At 46.4% G+C, this 22,043-nt stretch overlaps 2 protein-coding genes across 9 annotated transcripts in view; one reads left to right on the top strand and one right to left on the bottom strand.

The window, feature by feature from the left end:
- The first annotated feature begins 336 nt into the window (after nt 1-336).
- C7H2orf88 (chromosome 7 C2orf88 homolog) lies at nt 337-21,409 on the top strand. 7 transcript variants are annotated; one of them, XM_038142638.1, is made up of 4 exons: nt 6,067-6,264; nt 6,637-6,785; nt 11,906-11,977; nt 15,931-21,409. In XM_038142638.1, the coding sequence occupies exon 4, from the start codon at nt 16,090-16,092 to the stop codon at nt 16,351-16,353; it is 264 nt and encodes an 87-aa protein (XP_037998566.1). In that variant the 5' UTR covers nt 6,067-6,264; nt 6,637-6,785; nt 11,906-11,977; nt 15,931-16,089; the 3' UTR covers nt 16,354-21,409. The 7 variants fall into 7 exon arrangements, with proteins under 7 accessions (XP_037998567.1, XP_037998566.1, XP_037998568.1 ...); XM_038142639.1 differs by lacking the exons at nt 6,067-6,264; nt 6,637-6,785 and adding an exon at nt 337-411; XM_038142640.1 differs by lacking the exon at nt 6,637-6,785.
- HIBCH (3-hydroxyisobutyryl-CoA hydrolase) overlaps nt 19,754-22,043 on the bottom strand; it is a 38,683-nt gene continuing 36,393 nt past the window's right edge. For both annotated transcript variants that reach the window (XM_038142632.1, XM_038142631.1), the window contains exon 14: nt 19,754-21,641. In XM_038142632.1, the coding sequence (XP_037998560.1) occupies nt 21,526-21,641 (116 nt within the window). In that variant the 3' untranslated portion in view covers nt 19,754-21,525. The remainder of the gene's footprint in view (nt 21,642-22,043) is intronic.

Below are 22,043 nucleotides of genomic sequence, written 5' to 3'. Positions count from 1 at the left end.
GTTAGATAAACATTTGTGCTGTGTAGAAATGTGTCTTTTATTTTAACCCTCTTCTTGATTATCTTAGAAGCTTCCCAGCCTAAATCATTCTGTGATTCTGGTTTCTTCTTTTTCACTTTGATGCTAAGTATAGGCTGTTCTATGGGAGAAAAAAATACCCACATATTCCATCTCATTTTTTTGAGCAGAGTGCCTTTATAGTGTAACTTTGTTATAATTATCTTCTTAGCACATTTTTAAGCATCTAGACAAATTCTAAGTAGATAATGTTGGGTTCTTTTCCTGGAAAATTTTGCATATATGGTGACTTAAGCAGTTCTAAATATCTTTGCACAGGTGCTGCTGACTGGATGAAATCAATTTCTGCAACTCAGCCCCTCTCCAATGAAGTCCTGCAGGACACACTGAAGTGTAAGTACATGAGTGAAACTGAGCATGTTCTTCAAATTCTGCTGCTAAATGAGGTATTTTATCATTAAAAGAAAAAAACAAAACAAAACCAAAATCCTTCCCCAGGTGTCTCACTGTGATAATCACAAAGTGCTGGGAGTTCTTTAATGGGTACAGAGTTCAGTGCACACACTGATTTCATGTTTTTCCTTTGAGTTATAGCAGTATATGCACATCCAACTAACACCAAAACAGAAACATGTTAAACCTATTTTAAATACTCAGGATCTCTTCATACAAGAAAGTGGAATTAGGCTTTGCATCTATATTCTGTTGTATTTTAACGTAAATGTAAAAGCGATTAAACCTTTTTTTTTGAGAGCAGGAGGATGGGACATTCCAAAAATAATCGTGATCTAGAAATCAATGTTGTGCCCTAAGGTTTGGAGCAGTCGTGCAATCCCCCCTGTCATGTACTTTTGGTAGTAACAGAGTTGAAAACTAGGGCAGCACTGAGGGACTGCCATGGCATCTGCTTGGGCATCCTGCAATCATATTTGCCCTTACTTTTAATCAACCTGGTTGCAAACATCAAGGAAATCTTTTAAGACAATAAAAGCTCTGAGAAAAGGTTGTGGTAAATCTCAGTTGTGTGTAGAACAGCAAGAGCAGCTGAGAGTGGTGTATCTGAAAGAAGAATTAGGTAAAAAAAAGAAAAATCCATAGCTGAGGAAAATAACACCTTTCCCATGCACAAAGTTTTTGAAAATAGAGCCTTTATTTAGATGGTGGTTCCTTAGTCTATAAAGCTGTGTTGCAGTGACCTCCTTTGCATCATGGGCTTGATTTTGAAACTCTACCAAAGTACTTATTAGAAGGTATTCACAGCATATCAGGTACAACTTCAAAGCTTTTGGATTATTAGGAGGTTTTAGTCAATAACAAAAATTTTCAGGGCTTTATAGCTCTTTAGACTTTATATTGATTCTTCTCAGACTATGCAACTTATTCCAACCCATGCAGTTAGTGGATTACTGCACATAAAAATAGATGTGGTAAAGTCACCCCATGGCTGTGGGCATGCTGGGGGAGCTCCTGGGGCAGAGAGTGCTTGTCATGACTTCCCTTTAACTCTTCCCTTTAACCCTTTAACTCTAGCTGAGTTAGAAATATGTGCCTCAGTGAAGTCCTCCTTAATACCAGGGTCTGTTTCTATAGATAAAAAATTAATTGAGAAGCAGAGCAAGAGTTTCAGCCAGTGACCTCTGACTAGGGACTGACTTGGTGGTTGGATATGGAGAAATTCATGGAGTTTTGTAGTCCTTTTTTCAATGCCACATCGGTGGGTTGTCAGCAGGTTCGTAAATAAGCTTAAGCACTGCTTGGGAAAAATGATTGTATTTTCTCTGCTTTCTGTTGGAAAGGCAGGGAGAATCTGACCCAGCATCTGTGGTGAGCAGGACTGATGGACTGAGCATCTGAGCAGCACCTTGGCAAAACCTGAGCAGGTGCTCAGGTTGGTCAGAAGATGTGGAAGAAAGGTTACTGGAAATTGGGCACTATTTACAGGTGAAATAGGAGGGAGCTGAGGCAGAAAAACATGCAAGTAGTCCAGAAATGAGAGTAGGATATTGTGGCTGTGTGAGACACAGAAGAGGAACTGAAGGCTTGGAGAGGGGTTCACAGATGTGGAGGAACTGTGAAGGGTAGCAAGGGCAGGAACTGTGAAAGTGTGTCAGAGGGAGGGAGAAACCAGATTTCATTTATTCTGTTACCCTTGGACAAATTCATTAAAACTTTGCCATCTGGTGCAGAGGTTAAGTGACAAATTTTAACCCAAAAGAAGTAGGTTAGCAGTTTCTTACCCAGGTTCCTCTGAAGCTTCGGCACAGCTGAACCATCCAGTCTGGGTACCATTCCAACAGTTCCAATGCTAACATCATTCCCTGACTCCTGTGGTTCAGTTTGCACTAGTTTGCCCCGTTGCAGCTGTATTGATGCTGCATCCACATCACTCTGGGGTGAGCACATGCACACAGAGCAGGGCATGCCAAGAATTTAGAGGGTTTGGACTATATTATAGGAAGAACTAGCAAACTCCAATAAGCAAATAACAAGTAAAAATAGCTAATAAAATAAATACCAGGTCTTATGACAGCAAAAAGTCAAACTTGCTTTAAAACTATTTCTTCTGGAGGAGAGAGTGCCTTCCTTACCCCTACAGAAAAATGCTTTCACTGAAATTTGGGAGATGGGTGCAAGAGGCAGCATTATCTGGCAAGCTGAGTTGCAGGAAAGGCTTTGATGCCTGTTCCCTCCCAAGCTAGTCCATGCCCAGCAAGGGTTCCTGCACCCTGGTACAAGGTGGGGACCTTGAAGCCCCACTGCCCCACTCCCTGGGCAACTGCTGTGCCTCTGAGGCCTCCATGTTGAGGGCTGGGGCACCTCAGATTTGGGTATTGTGGTTTTCAACATCACAGCACCCGTGTCTGGCCCCAGCCTTGCACACGCTGAAATGCTTTTCAAGCTGAATATTTCATCAGCTGCCTAGCCCGTGCCTGGCTGTAGTGATTTCAAATGGATGCTCTGCATTTAAAAATGCTCACTGCTTTGCCTCAGCCCAACATAATCAGCTGTCTTGCAAACTCCACAGCTAATGAAATATTAAATCTGTTTTGGCACCCAGAAATAAATACGGGCTCAAGATTCTCATCACATATATCTCCCTCTCCGTAGCTCCCTGTCCCTGCCACATCACACTGAGGTGCTGCTCAGGACAAGGCTTGTTGTTGGGTGGTGGCACAGGAGATAAGCAGTGCCCTAGACCAGACTGTTACCTATTGGGATGCAGTGAAGTGATCCAGTCAGGCACCAGCTGTGCTTGCAGCCTGTGGAATGTCTGCCCCACGGCACCAAGTTGCTCAGTGGGAGCTGCATTCATTTAAAAGCTGAAGATAAAAGTAGAAACTCGCATTAGAAACCAGGCTAGAATAATAAAGAGCACAGTAGGCATAAGCCTATACAAAGATGTTTATAATTTAGTTACAAAATTCTTTTTTTCAAAACAGGATGTAGTTTAAAAGTCACTGTTGTAGCAATAGCACTGTGTTAATGCAAGGTGACCGTGCCTTTCCAGTACTTCATCTTGTTTTAATTCTCAGGGCTAGGATTTTATTTGATTTTCTCCCCTGGCCACCTACAGATGAGCTAAAACAGTAATAAAACATTTGCACAAGATCTGCCCAGGTCAGCAGATCCCAAGTCAAAGCTCCTTGAAATCAGAGAGCACAGTGTCACCAGCTTTGGCAGGTTTTGGGTCGAGCTCCTCAGACCTGCCCCTGCAAACCCTTGCAGCACGTGCTGAGTGCCCAAGGGGCTTAATCCTGCCTGGGGAAGTGTCACTTAAAAATCACACGTGTGAGGACCTGGAGCTGATGAGGCTGAGGTTTCCTGCCCTGGGAACTGCTGCTGAGGGTTGAGCTTTGGTCTCCTGTTGCACCCCACCCCAGAAACTCTGCCTTTGGTCTCTAAGGGAGCATGGTTCCCATTAGAGCTGGATGAAATGACACAGCAAACACAGTGTGTACAAGTCCTGTGCCCAGCACTTGGCAGCACAATGCCTTCTCCAGGCCCCAAGGCAATAATTAGTAAAATATGTGGGGTTTTTAATTCACAGGTGGACTGTTTGCAAGTAGTGAGTGTAATATTGTGTGCAGTTGTTGGGTGGTCACAACAGCTGTAGCAGCAGTCCTTTTGGACAAGGAGCTGCTGCATTTTGTTGATGGTGGCTGCCTGCTCCCTGTCTCCCAGCTTTCCAGGCTAGGGAGAGGTTCCCAGCTGCTGGAGGAGCAGAGGGATTTTGTTTTCATTTTTGTGTACCTATCCATCCCCTGGCTCTGCTGGCCCTGCACAGCCCCTCCAGCAGTGCAATGGGTAATCTGTGACCAGCAGCTACAGTTACAGTGGTGCTTCTCTTGACAAATGCTACCAGTGCAGTGTTTTCTTTGGCTTTGAGAGCACTGTTAGAAATTCCTTGGCAAGGCATTGACTGACTGGAAATGTGTTAGAAACCTAGTTGACAACTGGAGACCTGCTTGGCAATAATCATTGCGGTGCTGCAGTGTGTCCAGGAGCAGGCAACAGAGCTGGGTGAAGGGGCTAGAGAGTCAGTCATGTGAGGAGGGGCCGAGGGAGCTGGGGGTGTCCAGTCTGGGGAAAAGCAGGCTCAGGGGAGACATTATTGCTCCCTAGAGAGATGTTCTGGCCTCTTCTCCCAAGTAACAGCAACAGATCCAGAGGAAATTGCCTCAGGTTGTGCCAGGAGAGGTTTAAGGTTGGATGTTAGAAATAATTCCTTCATCCAGAGGGATAGCCAAGCATTGCAACAATCTGTCCAGGGCAGTGGTGGAGTCACCATTCCTGGAGGTATTGAAAAGCTGTGTTGATGTGACACTAAGGGATATGTTTTAGTGGTGTGGTGGACTTGGCAGTGCCAGCTTATCAGTTGGACTTGATGACCTTGGAGGTCCTTTCCAATCTAAATGATTCTCTGATTCTATAAAACCTGCCTAAATAGATGGGAGACTTAGCCAGAGCTCAGCACAGACACTGCAAGTGAGATGGGCATGAGGACAGTGCCCAGCCCTGCAGCACCTCTGGCTTTTAGCCTGTTTCTGAAGGACAAGCTAGGGGCCAGCATGAGCCTTGTGTCCCCAGGCCTGTCACCATCAGGGCCAGGAGACTCCTGCAAGTCCTGGGGTGCTGTTTGCCAGCCCCAGCCAGGCATGAGCTCTATGACAGCCTCCCAGAGGGGATGCCCAGGCATGCTTGTGTGTATTGTACAGTAGTTTGGGTATCAAGAACTCCCCAAAAGCAGGAATGCTTTACCCAAGGTGTCTGTTTGCAGCTTCTCTTACAAAATAGTTTTCAGTTTTAGCATAGCTTTTATTTTTGAAAATTTGAAAATGCTATTTTAGTTTGCTCAGCTTTCAATCTGGAAGCTTTCTTTTGGAATGGGGGTGTTTCCTAAAAGGCTTTGGTATAATTAATACTTCTCTGCATTTGTGCATGATTTGATGCTGCCTGACAGGATAAAATCAGAGAAGCATCACCCAGGCCTCTCCCCCAGTCTTTTCCACAGTTTTCTTTGCTTTAAAGCTCACCAGTCCTTGTGTGCTCAATGTGTTCTGGCACCTCAGTGCTGTCCCAGGGCTGAGGGAACACGCAATGGTGATGGCTCCAAGCTTTTATATGGCAACTCCATTCTTTGAACATCTTTTCCACATTTCACAGAATCACAGAATTGTTAGGGTGGTTGGAAGGGGCCTCTGGAGAGCATCCAGCCCACCCTTCCTGCCAAGGCAGGGTCACCTGGAGCAGGGGCACAGGAATGCACCCAGGTGGGTTTGGAATGTCTCTCGAGAAGCAGACTCAGTGACCTCACTGGGAAACTCTTCCAGTGCTCTGCCACCGTCAGTGTAAAGTTTTCTTCATGTTGAGGTGGAACTTGTTGTGTTTTAGTTTGTGGCCACTGCTCCTCATCCTGTAGCTGGGCATCACTGAAAAGAGTCTGGCACCATCCTCTTGGCACCCGCCTCTGAGTTATTTACATGTAATGATGAGATCCCCTCTCAGCCTTCTCTACTCCGGACTGAACTGGTCCAGGTCCCGCAGTCCCTCCTTGTAAGAGAGTGCTCCAGATCCCTCATCATTTTTGTGCCCTCTGCTGGACCCTCTCCAGCAGCTCCCGGTGTTTTTTGTACCGCGGAGCCCAGACCTGGACCCAGCACTCCAGATGTGCCGCGCTAGGGCCGAGCAGAGGGGGAGGAGGATTTAAAGGACGAGAAGCCAATGAGAGGCGGCTTTCCTGCCTGGGTGATTTTCCCCCCTTTTCCCCTTATTTTGGATGGCAGGGCCGGTGCCGGCGCTGAGGCGCGGCAGCGCTGCCGTGCCCGGGCGGGGCCGGGGCCGCTCGGGGGCTGCGGGTCGGGCGCAGGTGCCGGCGAGGGGCCGGGTCGGGGCCGCGGCGCCGCTCCCGGGCTCGGCGACGCTCCCGCCCCCCGGCCCCGCCCGGCCCCGCCGCCGCCGCCCCGGGGAGGGCGGGGAGCGCCCGGCGGAGCGGCGGGAGCGGCGGCGGGCGCGGGGCCCCTCCCGGCGCTACCTGTGCGAGCGCCGCGGGGCCGGGCGGGGGCCGGGAGGCGCTCCCAGCATGGACTTTGACGGTGGGTTGGCGTCTTTGCCGTTCAGGAGCCTGGAGGAGGCGGCGGCGTCGGTGGGACGAGGGCCGGATCCCGCGGGCACCGCCGGAGGAAGGGGCAGCCCGGCGGCCGGGGACCGTGCGCGGCGGGGCCACGCTTCCAGCATGCTGCTCGCACGGACACCGCCCCGCCGCGCCGGTATGTGCCCGGCTCCGTCGCCCCGAGCCGCGCCGGGGCCGGGCGGGAGCGGGGATGCGCGGCCGCACCCGCGGGGCGAGCCTGGCCGTGGGCAGCGCTGGCCTTCAGGCGCCTCGGGCTGCCGGTGCCGGAGAGCGGGGAGAGAGAGCCGTGCTCTGAGGTGGGGTTCGTCAGGGCAGCCGGCGGTGCCGCTTTACTCCTCCCATCGGCTCGCAGCGAGGTTGCCGGCCACGGACTCGTCCGAACTGAGCGAAGCGGAGGTGCCGCTGCCGCTGGGCGCCCTGAGGAAAGGTGGTGCTACGGACAGCAGTGGGAGTGATGTGGAGTGGGAAGGTGAACGGCGTGGCTCGTTCTCCCCAAGCGCTGTTCCTGCTGTGGGGAAGGCGTGAGGCTGCTGTATTTGCCGGCCGAGGTGATGTGAGGGTCTGTCAGCCCCTGCTTTGCCATGAGGACCTTTCCAGGCGTCCACACTAACCCTTATACAGAGCAGGTTATCTTCATCTGGCCTGTTATAAAATACGGATTTAATAATGCAAGACCTGTCATGGCAAAAATTCTTAAATGTTTTGAAATTTTTATGCTTTCTCATAGTTCAGTAAGTAGCAGTCCAAATTAGCTTTCTAAATATAGTAATTTTAAAAAAGGGAAAAATGCATGGATTTATCCTGTAGCCTTAACAAAGTGTCATTTTTAACCTTCAACTACATACAAATTAGTTTTTCTTCTGAACATCACGTTCTGCTGAGAACGTTCTTGCTTTAAAATCACCTTGGTTTGTACAAGTTGCCCAAGGGGTTGGGCAGAGCCTCAGGACGCTCCTGTCCTTGGGGACGGGGCGTTTCCGTGGGCAGGGTCCTGGGGGACAGCGGGCTGGCAGCAGTGCCAGGCTGTGCAGGCTCGGCTGCCTCGCCTGGCTGCCGGCCTTCCCACTTCCCAGGCGCGAAGGCGGCAACTGCTGGAAGTAGGAGCTGGCACGCTGGGAGTGATGGAATTCAAGGAAACAAATACCGGGGGAGAGCCGTGAGACAGAGTGGTTTTTAAGGCTGACATAGTTCTTTGCTGCAATTCGGGGCAGCTTTTGTACAGTTGGAGCATCTGGTTGTAAACTCCTGGCTTTGTCCTCTTACTCCTCTGTTTGTGCGAATCAGGAGTAACGTAGTTGTGATTTTAAAATGTGGGGCTGTCTTTCCTGTGCCTTCCTATGTGAGATGTGGTTAAATGGCTTTCCTGGTGCATTCCTAATTGCCATTTCCCTTTTTATAATTGGCTTCTGGAGATTAAAGAACAGAATTGGGTTATGTGCTGCCTTTATTGTGCTCTTCTGTGGTTGATCTTGGGCAGATCTTGACCGTCTCCTTCCTTCTGACTTTCATTTGTGTTAATCCAGTGGAGCCTTCAGCTTCCTGAGGGTGTCACAAAGGCAGGCAGTGTCCCTCATTCATACCTTATGCTCTGCAGCTCCATATGTTCATAGTTGAATCTTGTGACAGCCACTACAATAAAACCCGACCCTGTCAGCCCGAGACACCGATCCGCTGCTTTAGCTGCTGCTGCTCCTCAGTTCCTGCTGGCAGGATCCCCAGGCTGGGCAGCAGCCAGCAATAGCTGCAGGAGGGGCTTTTCTTGCTCGAGAAGATTTGTGCATCCCTTTTCATTGTCTGCAGCTCTGTCTCTGCCAGGCACCTGTGGAGGACAGTAATGCACCTTTACAAACCAGGCTAGATCCTGAGCCTTAGTCTGACAGTCAGTAGCTTAATGTTTCAATGGGATCTTGAAGAGGACTGTTAGTAGGAAGGCTGTAACTCCATAATTGAGTTGTTGGGATGAAGCTTTGTGGTATATGTAGGAAGATTCCTGTTTCCACTCAGGTTCATTGCAGTGTTGGAGCATTGTAATAAACCAAGAGGCTGCTCTGTCTGGGCCCAGTGCTGTGCCTTAGAGCAGTCTAACCTCAGTGTAGGGCTTGACCAGTGTCTCTGACACCTTTGGTGGTGTGCCTTGTGTTTTCCCCTGCTCTGGTGATGGTCTTCAGACCGTGGATTTGCAGCTAGTACAGATGGGAGGGGGTGATAATTGCAAGAGCTGTGAGCTTTGCTGACAGAAGTGTTGAACCTGCATCCTTTGGTGTGATGCAGGGCAATGAAACAGCTGTACATATAGGTCAAAATATTTATATTCATTTCTGGTATTTTGTTTCTGTTCACTCGCCAGTTTTGAGCATTATTTTGTGTTTGGGGTCTTGGAGAATTTTAGATCTCCACTGTCACTATTAGCTTTCCCTTCCAAAGGAATTCATCTATATATTCTGTAGTTGGGTTCCTTAAGTCTTGGCTAAACTTCTGGAGATGGAGTTTCTGAAAAGCCCTGAATCTTCTTTATGCCCTTTTTTCTCCAGCCTCACTCCAAGGCCTTAACTGCTAAGGAACTGCTAAGGTTCATGTTACCCACCTAGAAAACGGGCTTCCATCAACAGTAGGCATCCTTCTCCTGTTCCTGTGGGGGGAGTTAAGTTAATGTTCCCTCTTGTCCATGGTCTGGCAGAGTCTGTACTGGTGCATGCTTGTGTTCTGAGACACTGGGGGAAAACCATCAATACATTGTAAGCATTTCTGTCCAAATTTGGACTCACAGCAGTCTGTACAGCTGTTCGGACAAGTAGCTGACAGAAAATACGAACAGAACCTGTAAGAGGTTTTTAGCACCATGTTCTCCAGTGGCCTTTGGGCTGCCCCCTGGGCTGTGTTGGTGAACAGGGGCACTCCACACTGTGTGTGCAGCTCTGGTGAATAAACTGCTGCACTGGAGGGAGGATTTCAGGACAGGCCGACTGGGTACAGTTTTACTTTCATGAAATTAGACAGCTACCAAGCACACAGTGTTCTTTGCTTTTAACAAGACTTCTTCCTGGATGAAGAATAACACTGTGGCTGCTGAGGGCTGTACCTACTGGCATTGCTGTTCTCTGAACTAGTGGTACTTTCACCCAAAGGTTTCTTTTGGTATTTCATCTTGGTTTGCTGCTTCCCAAAGCTTGGGTAAGATTGCTAGAACAGTGCAGAAAGCACTTGTTTTTGTTCCTGGCTTCTGTGGTTGTGTGTCCTGGGGAGGGGGCAGACTGTTTCTTGATTTTGTGGGGGCTTTTGCCTTTACTTATTTTTATTTTAAGTTAGTACTAGTTTTAGATTTCCAGAGTTTGTCGGCATAAAAACTCACATTGACACAGCTGTAATATTTAGCAGCAAAAATACCCCACTTGCTCTGTGCATGTAAATCATAAAGTGAAGTAAGAAGAAACATTTTCTTCTCTCTTGTTTTTCCCTCTAGTTTTGAAGATTTTCATGTTCCTTAACTGCATTGCTAAAGTGCTTGAGAGATGAAATTTGACATGGAAATTGCCTCCATTAAGTAACTCCGTGCTCTGACAAAGGAGGTTGTAGGCAGGTGGGGCCCAGTCTCTTCTATCAGGTAACAAGCAATAGATCCAGAGGAAATTACCTCAAGTTGTGCCAGGAGAGGTGTAGGTTGGATATTAGCAAAGATTCTTCACTGAAAGGGTGGTCAAGATTGGAACAGGCTGCCCAGGATGTGGAGATGTGGCCCTTAGGGACAGGTTTTAGCTGTGGACATGGCAGTGCTGGGGTAATGGCAGGACTTGATCTGAAAGGCCTTTTTCAACCAAACCAAATTTATGGTTCTGTGATCAGCTGTGCTCTTTTTGAAAAACCTTTTAACATAAACTAGAGGTCTGCCTGATTTGGAAAAGCAAATGTGTAATTCCCCCATTCAGTTACAAATTGGCTTAGAAGCCTGGAAAAGCTTTGTCGGTTCTGGCCATGGAGGGGAAAAAACCAAGCCTTTGAAAAATTCCACGATGTTCCTTGAGAGAGATAACCGGGAGACTTTCCCTTCCATGCTAATCCTGCACAGCAGTTGTTTGCAGTTGCTGCATCCAGCCTTTTCCAATCTGTGGCTCTTATCTCTTGTTGGCACTAAGAGACAGGAGAGGGAGGGGATGGCTGTGAGAGGAATGAGGGCTCCATTTTTGCTTTTCATGTCCTGAGCTGTTCTGGGATATTTGGGTATCAGTGATTACCTGAGGCAGCAGAATCTTTGGTATTGTGCTTGTCTTAAAGTAACTGTAGCTGTTTAAAACTTCCTTTTCCTATGATTAGGATGAGTTGCTGTAATAAATGTTATGCAGTGCATCTTCTCTGCAGGATTTGCAGGAAGCTGGATGTTAAGGAGAGGCAGAACTGAAAGCCTGGTGGGTTAGACTGCTGTGGGAGCCCCTGCCCGGGGCTGCTTTGCACAGGGAGCTCTGAGCCCTGCAGCATGGAGGGGATGCTGTGCACTGAGTGAATGATTCATCCCTCTGCCAGTTGTGTGCCACTGCTCTGCTCGCAGCTGCACAGGATGCAAAGGCCAGTGCCACTCAGGAGTGCTCCTGAGTTACAGCCCACCTTGTTAGGGAGAGGGGGTATTCTGGGTTTCCTCTCTGCTATTACATGGAAGGTGTGAATATTTTAATGATTGGGTCACTTCAGAGGTGCAGATGCCTGAGTGCTGTTTTGGTTACCTCTGCAGGTGGGTCACCTGCCCAAACTCCAGCTTTGAATAGCTTTGTTCCAGAGTTTATTGTTTCCTGATAATGGCAGCATGGGATTGTCTGACTGTTCTTCCTGTGTCCTTGGTTGATCCAGGGCCAGGTCTCCGTAGAAACTTTGAGAAGTAGAAGGGAAAATGGGAGAGAACTTTTGAGATTAGACAACAGTTGGGCACAATACCCTTCCCATATCCTTGCTGAAATCCTCCTGACCTGTACTTGCTGTGGGAGGAGGTTGGCATCCTAAAGATGGTCAGGAGCCACTTGCCCAAGCATTGGCCCCACTCTGAGCCCGGCTTTAGGTGCTGTGTATAAATTGTTGCAGCCTGTCATTCAATCTAATTTATTAAGTGCTGTATCATCCTTTTACCTTCGTCAAAGTCAAGTTCTGTGTGGGAGAAAAGGCAGGCAGGCTTGTGCAAGGCCAGCACTACAGATTCATCACCCTGGTGCTGAATACTGTGCACCTCTGACATCCTGGAGGGTGCTAAGCTCTGTTCCTGGGTTCCCGTTGCAGAGTCCCAGACGTGAAGCTTCTGTGCTCTCCTGGGGACGAGGGGACAACCTGTTAGAAGCAGACGTGGTTCTGGTAAGTGGCACTCTGAGCTTCTCCTGCAGATACCCAGGGGAAAACTGAAAGCCTCTCTGCTGGAGGAGGAGGAGTCATGTTTGAAGCAAAAAGTTTGGCTGTGTCACAGCAGGAATTACTTGCTGCCTTCAGCTGGGCAAAGCTGCGCATTTTGAAGCTATTTTGAAAACTATTACTTATTTTAAATCTGGTGACCACTGTCATATAAAGTGTTGCAGAAAACAGTTTCTTATAGCATAATATTGAGCTTCAGGGTTTTTTCCTGAGGTTCTCATGGATGGAAAACGTGTAAATGATAGCAGGAACTTACCTGCTTATGGTGGCTACAGATGTTGCATAACAGCAAACCGCTTGCTCCTCTGCCTGTTTTCATCATATGATGGTGTATGGCAGAGGCCAGTGAAACCCTTAATTTTTGATATTGCACATTTACCTTTTTGCTATTATTTTTTATTCATTATTTTAATGCTTTAAAAGATGCTATTTGTTTTTAAAAATTGCAGTTATGTGATCTGTGCTTTTTTTCTCTATTTTATATTGTCTAATAGTAAATTGCAGGCATCCTTTCACCATTTTTTGTTTCCTTCAGTAGTTAGAAATGAACTTCCCTTGGCAGGAAACACTTTGCCAGGCTGGCAAAGAGACTGCTTAGCTCTCGTGTGCCCAATGAGTTCAGCTACCACCCCCTCAATATTTTCTCTCTCCTAGTATTACCACAGTAAATAAAGTATTAGGTGAAAAAGCAGCTGAACTTATCCTTGGGAACTTCCAATTCCAATATGGAATTGATTGTTTTCAAGACTTCCATTAAAGTCATACACAGTGTTGTGCTGAAGTTAAATGAAGCATTTAAAAACATTTTGACTGTACATCCAGTAAAATCGAGCACAACTAGTAGCCTGTATTTTTCAGATGAATAAATCAGCATTTCACCTAGTGTAAAATCTGTCTCTAAAAAGAGAAAAGATGAGTTCTGGTTTCTGATGGTGCTGCTTTAGCTCCTGGTTGAGAGTGAGCAGAGCAAGCAGAGCTCGCTGACCTCTGGCTCCAGCTAAGCCCAGTGGCTTTGTCACGTGAGGAACTGCAAAGCTCTTGGCCTGAGCCCCAAACCATCTATGCAGCGATGTCTGAGGCACAACTGGCCACAGAGCAGAGCTTGGGCACTGACAGAAACAGGCTCCTATCACACAGTTTTGCCTTGTGCAGTTACAGGATGCAGCATCGTGCTGGGAGTAAAACGAGCTGCTCTAATTGGTTGAGTTTTTCCCTCTCAGGGTATGAGCGTTGCGAGGAAAGGTGGAGATGTTAAAATCCCTGTCAGAACTAAACACTCTGGAGATGAGTTAGAGAGAGGATTTAAACAGCATTTCACCATGTGTGTGCAGGCAAAGGCTGTCAGCAAAACAAGGAAGCAGCCAGAAGGTTGAGGGCAGCTTCATTTGCAATTATTTCTGTGCCAACAATTATTAACTCCAGTAGACCGGGCAAACTGTAACACTCACTGCAGTGGCTTGGAAAGTACTGAGCTCTGTAAAGAATGAAACGAGCAACAGGCAAGAATTTAAACTAGGGTCCATAACTTGGCTTTGAAGCTCAACTGATTGGGAACAGTTGAATTGTACTGTGTGCCTTGCTGTCTGCAAGCTTTAGACACCCTGTCCTCTGCGTAGGACAGTCCCAGGAACGTTTGACTTGGCCCAGATGAAGAGGCAGCGGTGGTGAGTTCTGCAGAGGAAGATGCTGACCTTAGGGAATTTCTCCCTACCTGCTTTAAGGAGAAGTTTATCCTCCCTCTACTCACATTCTGTCCTCTCCATTAGACACTAACATTGATAAAATCCTCACTAAAGATAGCGTCTATTTAACAGACCTTAAAAAGCTTAAAAAAAAAAATAAAGGAAAACTATAGCTCCAGACTTGGATAAAAAAATCCAAATCTGAATAGTCTATTTTAAGGAAAGTGTCAAGGTTAAACTCTGATAAAAATACACTGCAGCTGTGTACTACCTTGGCTGGATCAAGGCTGCAGCTTTCAGGCATCAGCAGGGCTGGGTGGTACCTGCTGTTAGTGATTCTTTACCATGTACTTGGATCTACATATTTATCCAGAACAGCAAGTGGAAGTGATTAGTATTAATGTTTTATTGATGGTAAATATTGAAATTAGACATGCACAAGATATTACTATTAAAGCTTTGAATTATTCAGCTGCCTGAATTGCTTTCAGGCCTCTCCTTGGCCTGTGGTCTGGAGGCATGGTAAGTTTGATCAGTGTATGTGATGGATAGACATGGGTGTGAACCTCCATAGGGATAAATGTCCTTTTTTGTGCAGTGAAGGGAATCCTGCTGTTTACACATCCCATGACAAGTTATCCATGCAGTCTTTACACATTTAATGACGAGTTTTGGAATAAAAGTTTGGTAGATTGGCTCTCCTCTGTGTTGGGTAAACTGCAAGTAGAGGTCAGCCCTTGGCAGCAGGGTTTGTGTTCCAGGCCTGTGAACTACAGTGCCTGTCCCAAAGCACTGGGCATGTGCTGCACAGGTCAGTGTGCACAAAGGAGACTCACTGAACTTCCCTGAGATGGTCTACAAACATTCCTCTACAATGCTGAAGTGTCCTGCTACAAAGCTAAAGGTGTGGCAGTGTTTGTGTGGACTTGGTGATTTCTGGAGCCCTTTTGGACTCACTTCCTGCCGGGAGTGCCAGCCACTCCTTCTGTGCTGCACTTCAGCCCTACAAACAGGTAGCAGTGGTTTATATGAAGCAGTGAAGAGAGGACAGGAACTTGTCCCAGGAATCTGGTTCTCCTGAGTCAGCTGCTAGACTGGGGAAGTCCCATCCTACCTGTGAAGCACCATTTGCCTGCAAATGGGATTGATTTCCTCTGCAAATATTTGCCTGTGATTAGGTTACTGGATTGGAGCCCCTATTTTCTCCACTGTATAAAGGAAATAAATAAGGCTTAACATCTTTGCCATGATTGTGTTTTCAAAGGCTATTTACAAAAAATCTTTAACTTTGGCTGACCTTAGTACAACGTCATTGGGTGAAGCTGTAGGGAACAGTTGGTTTCTGTGCTGCGCAGTCTTTATTTTGGCTGGCAGTCTGTTAACTCTGATAAGTGGGTAAGTGCATGCCAAGCAAAGTCAGGCGTATCGTGAGACTCTGCTTTGCCTGAGAGGAAGTAGCCCCAGAAACAGCTTTGTAGGCCAGTAAACAAAAACCCATATTTGGAGTTGACAAATTCTTGAGGACTTCAAAAGGACTCTGCCAGGTGTTTTGTTGGTCACTTTCCCTTCTCTGGGTGTAGAGTCGTCCTGCTCTAGTGCGAATGGTGCTCTGACTCTGTTGGAACTGCCTTGATCACAACAGGCTGCTGCTGCTTTCCCTGCCCTCTCCAGGGAAAAAACAAAAACAGCTCTTGTTCTTCGTGAATACCTTCTGGTGGCTGCCCTGCTCCAGCCTCCTTGAGCAACAGCAGAATGACACTGGGAATTAGTGTCATTGTGCCCAGAGGGCGTGTGACAGCCATGACACGGGACTCTGGCTATGGTGGTTGTGTGGTGCTTCTGTGGGATGGTTTTGGTGTTTATTTCCAGCAGCAGCAGTCCCTGGAGCTAAACAGCATTTGTTTGCAGTTTCAGGAGAAGTGTGTAACGCATTGTCAGCTTGGAAGAAAACAGACTTTATTTTTTTTAAAAAGACTTTTACATTCCTAGATGGCCTACATCCTGTACTGGGAATTGCATTCAAAGGCAGCGTGAATTCAGGTCAAACTTTGCCTACTTGTAGTAGATTGATGTTACTGATAAAAACATTTTACGCACGCTGGGCAGAGATTTACTTAAGCCGCTTCTGCAAGCGCCTGTAGTGAATTTACGTTTCCTTTGAGCTCACTGAGAATGGTAGCGTATTTATTGCCTCTATATGAAACACTGTTTTGACAGATTTCCTCGGAAGAAGCACAAAAGGAGATGTTCTGTTCTTTGAAAATAACTGGAGCCACTGGCAAGAAGCAGCGACGCTGCATCGAACGAGGGAACCGCTTCCAGGTTATCAAACCATGCTGCTGAACTGAATTTTGCAGCTGCATCTTCCAGCGTACCATGGGATGCATCAAATCCAAGGCTGCCTTCCAAGGTTCCAGCGCTGTCCAGGATGAGAGGATCGGGGGAGGCGGCGAGGGGTGCACCGGGGAGAAGTCGTCGCTGCTGGCGGTGCAGGCGGAGGAGAAGGGCCCCTCGAGCGCCATCGTGCTGGACTACGCGCACCGGCTGTCGCGCGAGATCCTGGAGCAGGCCGTCAAGCAGTGGGCGGTGACCGAGAGCAAGTACAGCGACATCCCCTTCATCGAGAGCGACGTGCCCTGAGCCCTGCTGCCGGCACGGAGACGGCACCCCCAGCTGTCCTCTGAGCATCGCCGTGGGCAGGTGTCTGCAGGGAGAGCCTGAGAAAATCTGCCTTTTAGCAGGGATTGCTAACAAACTACTTGGATCGCAGTAGATCCGGCTCATCGAGCGTCGTTCGTTGTCAGCCACGTGTTGAGTGTACCGTCTCTTTGTGCGTGTCGGGTGTGAGCAGGAATTGGCGTTAAAAGGAGGATGAGAAGACTGTGGCTGCCCTGCACCTCTACAAGCACTGCCACAGAGGACAAAACGTGGATTATTTCTATGTCCTGCATAAAAGATGGGAGGTCTGTCTGTAGGTGAGATGAACTCTCTGTGCTTGGTGAATTTGTCTGCGTTTCGCTGAAGTGAAATCAAGGTCTGCATGTAGCAAAGGTTACTGCTATCATAAATTTTACTTTTGGTTCTGTGACCTAACTAAATCTGTAAAATCACAAAATCATGAAGGTGATGGGAGGCACTTTGTAAACCCCAGTAGTATTCAGGGAGCCATTTGGATGATGATGCTATTCACCTTCCAGTGAAGTGAACCAGTGAGAAACGTGCCAGTGTCAATAAGCAGTGCATTATCATTAACAGATGCTTCTGTAAATGCATGAGAGCTTGTCTCTAAAACCCTGTAGTAAGATAGGTTAATGACATCTGGTCGCTGTGATCAGACCAAAGCTGTTTGGTTTTTTTGGTTTTGTTTGGGGTTTTTTTGTGTTAGGGTGCCAGTTTGGGAGGATTTGGTTTTGTCGTTTTGCTGTAACCCAGAGAGATGTGCAAAAACTACTGACGGTAACTAGTGAGAGGAACCTCCAAAGGTGTGGCAGTGCTTTAGGACAGTTTGCTTCACGGCAGCTGTGGCTGCATTACACTGCAATTCCACTCTGTAGCACCACCCTTGGGACAGGACGTCTTCCTTCAGCTTCTGTAGGCTGCTGCTTCCCCATGGGAAAACCTGTTGATGGCAATGCCAGCAGGATTCCCAGCCCCGAGCAGTGCCCTGAATGCAGAGTTAGGGACTGAGCCTTAGGCCCAAAGCTCAAGGGCTGTGTTCCTCCCCCAGTGCATCCACACACAGACTCACAGCCTGAGCCACTGCCCTCACAGCTGGCGTTTGACACATCAGGACACCCATGGATTATTTTCATTCACCCCAAAGGTACAATGTTGCTGATGTTTTATACAATGGAAAGGCCTTTTAACAGCTTGGCTTTTACCACTTGTTTGTTCCTTTCTCTGTGATGCCCAGTTTAAAAGACATCGTTCTTTTTCCTAGATCAAAATGTTTTCCATTTTGTTTTCATTTTATAGAGAAATGCTTTCCACACTGGCTAAAGCTGTTACTATTTTTAAAAAGTACACATAGTTCTAGTAAATGATCCAAAGCATGATTTTTCAAGCAATGGGAAGCAAGCAGAAAGAGGACCATGTCAAATGCTGTAGACACTCTATGAATTGAGCTGCTTTGCAAATGTTGCGACACAAACTTAGGTATTTGAAATTCACCGATATGGGGAAGTGATTTTATCAGGAATGAAGGGTGAAAAATGCTTCTCTGTGACACAGCACAAGGCTGCCATTAAATCCCAGAGACCAGACTGGATTCCCAGTGATTCCCTGCTATTAAGGCTGTTCTCAGGCTTTTGCTGGAAAAGGGAACAAAATCAGCTTATGCTGTAATGTCGTCCTCTTTGAAGTTACGTAGTCGTCTTCAAATTCATTTGCAAACTGGGACTAAGGTTTTATGGTTGACTTAAATTCTCCTGCTAAGAGTGATGTTCCTTCAAGTTCTACAGCATATGGAGCATTTGATCACACTCTGTTTGCTCTAAAATACCTCCATATATTAGTGTGAGTTAGAAAGCAAAGCCAAAACACTGATCAAGTCAGTACATATCAATTGGAAATTGCTTCAGCACAGTATTAAAAAGATTCATATTCTTATTCTAGCTAAAATAACACTTTTTAACAAAAAAGAAAAAAAAGGGCCAACCTTTCTAACACGAGTGTGGGCTTGAGAATGTGAACACTGCTAACCACAGTAATTAAAATTAAAAAGCCAAAGCTGCACAGCCATTGTTGGCCAGGCAGGCGAGGAGCAGGTAGAAAACTGCACTCACTGTCAGAGCACCTTGAGGCGCATCTGCGCTGGCCCTCGTACAAGGCACTCACAGGCAGCGAGGTGTTGCAGTGCTTCCTGTAGCCACGCCTCAAATCCTTCCTCTGGATGCAGCCTTAGCACCTGGCACTCTTCAGGAATATCAGATGCCCTTTTGGAAGCAGCTCCCCGCTGGCAGGCTGCCACCACATGATCCATCAGCAGGCAGAGTTGTAACGCGGCCTGAGGTGCCACCACAGCATCCCCTGTGATCAGCACTCGCATTTCCTTGGAGGAGGGGTCACCCAGGCACCCTGAACGTGCCCAGGGACTGCTCCCCGGTGGAGGGGCTGCCCTGCCTGCCCCAGAGCTGCCCCCAGGGTGGCTCAGCACCAGCTGCTTGGTGGCACAACCAGTCCCTCACCTGCAGCCAGCAACCTTGGCCCTCGCTGGTGCCTGATGATTCCAGCAGCTCCAGAGCGGCCCAAGTGCAATTCCAGCTACTTGAGCAGCTTTCCATGACACTGGCACTTCAGGGAAGGCACGCAGCAAATGGAAAGCAAACAACAGGGAGACGGCTTCTCACCAGGATAATCATCTCTTTTACAGGATGCTGTCCTTATAAATAATGCACTTACCCTTAATAGAAAGGAAATCTGTTCAGTGCTACTGTCTGGTGAGAGATGGAGGGAGATCTCTCTCCAGAGCTCTGCTGTACATTTAATAGGCACAATACTAATACATTGTAAAAATAAAGACTTCTTCACCAAAATAAATTCATGCTAAGCTGTGCTAGAGTTTTAGAGCCACTGACAGTGAGTTTCCAGCTAAGTTACCATTGATTCTTTGACTTGATTTTGTGTAATAAAGGCACTCCAGTTTGGGACTGGCGTACTCTGCAAAACTGTTTTACTTCTATTTAGGAGTTAAAAATACATTTGCTTTATATTTTCTCCAGGAAACAAGATTAATCTGAGTGGGTATGATGTGACTGACTTGGTATTCTAATAATGGTTCAAAAGACATTAACTGCAGCACAACTTTGTAAAGTTGACGTTTCTGGACTAAGGCACATCAGTATTCCCAAATAAAACACACTACAGTATATTTTTACAATATTTTTTGTGGAAAATATTTTCTTGTGGACCAAATAAAATTCAACTTGCCATCTGCTTGTATGCCTTTTATTTGAAAAAAACACAAGATTGCAAAGATTGGACAGGATCTCATTACCTTGAGCTTGGGATAATTCCTGTTCACAGAAATTCTGGAAGCAACTGAACATGCAAGTCAAAGTTTATTAATGCATAAGTATGTTCTTCCTAAGATCTTGTACAATCAGAGCAGCCATGAATCCCTACTCCCCGGGAATCACTGTGTTTTTCATTTAATATAGTTGGTTGAAAATTGCTCCTTTCATACAAAAATAATGGAATTATTAAGATAACAAATCTTTTAAAAAAATTTAAAATAGCATTTTTTTATGAATGTAAAACATACAAAAATTTTAAATAATACAGGGCGAGGTTTGCACTTCTTATGGGACCAGCTTGAGGCAGAAAGTCACGTGACACTTTCAGAATTACCCCAGAGGTTTTAATGAAATCTCAATTTTGGAACTACACTCAAGGACGGTCCCATAACAAGTATGTCCACAGTAACATACACTTGCAGCTGAAATTTTAACAATTTCATCTTACAAGACTCTAGTGCCAAAACAAGGTGCCATTTTCTCTTGATTTGGCTCTCCATTTGCTCACCTCTGATTTTTTGAAAGTCACTCTTGGTAGTTCACCTTGATGCCTGAATTTCCTGGCCTTTGTTTCCAGGCAACAGCTCCTAGAAAGGAAGGAGCCTTGAGCCACTGCAGGCCATTGCTGTTGGTCATAAAAACTGCCCAACGTTCAAAGCTCTGCAGTGGTTCTGCTGCAGCTCTGACTCTTTGATTCCCCAGTGCTGGTTACTGACTGTGGCATTTGAACAGAAGTTTTCTTCCTTTGGTCTTCAGAGAAGCCAAAATTTGTACTTGTGACCTGCATGTAAGTGTAGAAGTAAGCAGAAAGAAACGCTGCGGTGTGATCTCACGAAGCATAAAAAAGAAGGCGTAATGTTGAAGAAAGATTGTAGCTGTCTGTATACAAAAGAAAAAATCATTTCCCTCCCACAAACACTTGTATCAGGGGGTTCTGGTTATGTTGTGTAACTTCATGTATTATCAGCATCAGAACCCCACCACCTTGAGTGCACTGGAAACTGCTGCTTGGTGTTCACAGCAAGGTTTGAGGCACTTGTTTCTTCACCACTCTAAGACCAAGAAAAACCAGCAATTTTCTGAAATGGTGAAATACTGATTATGCAGTTGAATCAGACATAATGACATTTTAAAAAGTGGGCTATGCAAGCAAAGAGAAGTGTGCTTCAGGCTCTGGCAAGATTATCACATTTGAAGCAATGTTTACATCACACAGCAAGGCTGAAAAATGAGAAACGTTTAATCAATAGAACAATTTCTTGTTCTCAGACTAATAATGTATCATTCTGAGCTTTTATTTAAAAGGATATTTAACACCATGGATTCTGTCTTGCATTTTCCCTTGTAGCTCTGACTGCATTGAAGGTTTAACCATATTTTATTTTCATTGTACACAGAAGAATCTGTGGCACAATCCCAATTTACCAGATCAGTGACAGAGCCAAGAACACAAAAGGTCCCTTGACTTTTTGCTTATTAGGTCACCCCTTAAACTGTGCTCTTTTCCCCAAGGGCTCCTCCTAACCTAAGAGTTGATGCAAAAAATTAAATGTTAATCACTGTGTAAAGCAGTAAAAATAATGATTTGCCTTGAAGTGATTTTTCCCATTATTAATCAGAGGTACAATTATTTTCTCATTACAGAGAATGTTCCTGAATGCAAAAAAAAAAAAAAGAAAAAAAATAGCCTTGTGAATCACAAGCTAGCTAAAAAAGTCTTGTCCAAATTGATCACACTGCAGTTATTTTTTGTATCACAGAACTAAGCAGATAGATAAGGTGTCAACAGGTTTGTTCTTTACAGCTTGAGATCGTCGTTTCCCAGTGGTTTAAAACAATTGTCCACAAATTCATCGCTGACTTCTTCTAGAGCAGCTGGCTTCCATTTGGGGGACTGGTCTTTGTCAATCAGCACTGCCAGGCGAACAGAGAAACACCAAGGTTACTCATAAACTTCCCTAATTCAAGTGACTTAAGATTGCATCAAGACAGATCACTACAGTGATTCCATGGGGGAGACAAATCTGTGTGCTCTGGAGAGGGCAGAGTTTCTGTAACACACACGTTTCTACTCTAACAGAAGCTCCTGAGTTGTGACCTGCCCAGAGATGCCTCTGGGAGTTGCTGGATGATACGAGGAACAGTGAATCTCTTCAGAGCAGCCCAAGATTTGAAGGAACAGGCCTGAAATGAGTGGTTTAGTCAGACCTGCCACTCTTGGCTGACTGACACTTCATGGGAGCCTGTGAACGGCATTTTACAGTGCTGCTTTTGGACAAGGCTTTCACACCTCTGTGCAAAATGTGACTCCTGGGA

The sequence above is a fragment of the Motacilla alba genome, chromosome 7, assembly GCF_015832195.1.
Source record: "Motacilla alba alba isolate MOTALB_02 chromosome 7, Motacilla_alba_V1.0_pri, whole genome shotgun sequence".
In the NCBI taxonomy this organism is placed as follows: Eukaryota; Metazoa; Chordata; class Aves; order Passeriformes; family Motacillidae; genus Motacilla; species Motacilla alba.
Note: the sequence above shows the minus strand (reverse complement) of the source record. Positions and strands in the feature narration are given on the sequence as shown.

Coding starts and splice junctions, on each gene's coding strand:
- C7H2orf88 (XM_038142633.1), top strand. CDS start 6,599: ATGGACTTTGACGGTGGGTTGGCGTCTTTGCCGTTCAGGAGCCTGGAG. Junction 6,786..15,930: donor GACACCGCCCCGCCGCGCCG/GTATGTGCCCGG, acceptor CTGTTTTGACAG/ATTTCCTCGGAAGAAGCACA.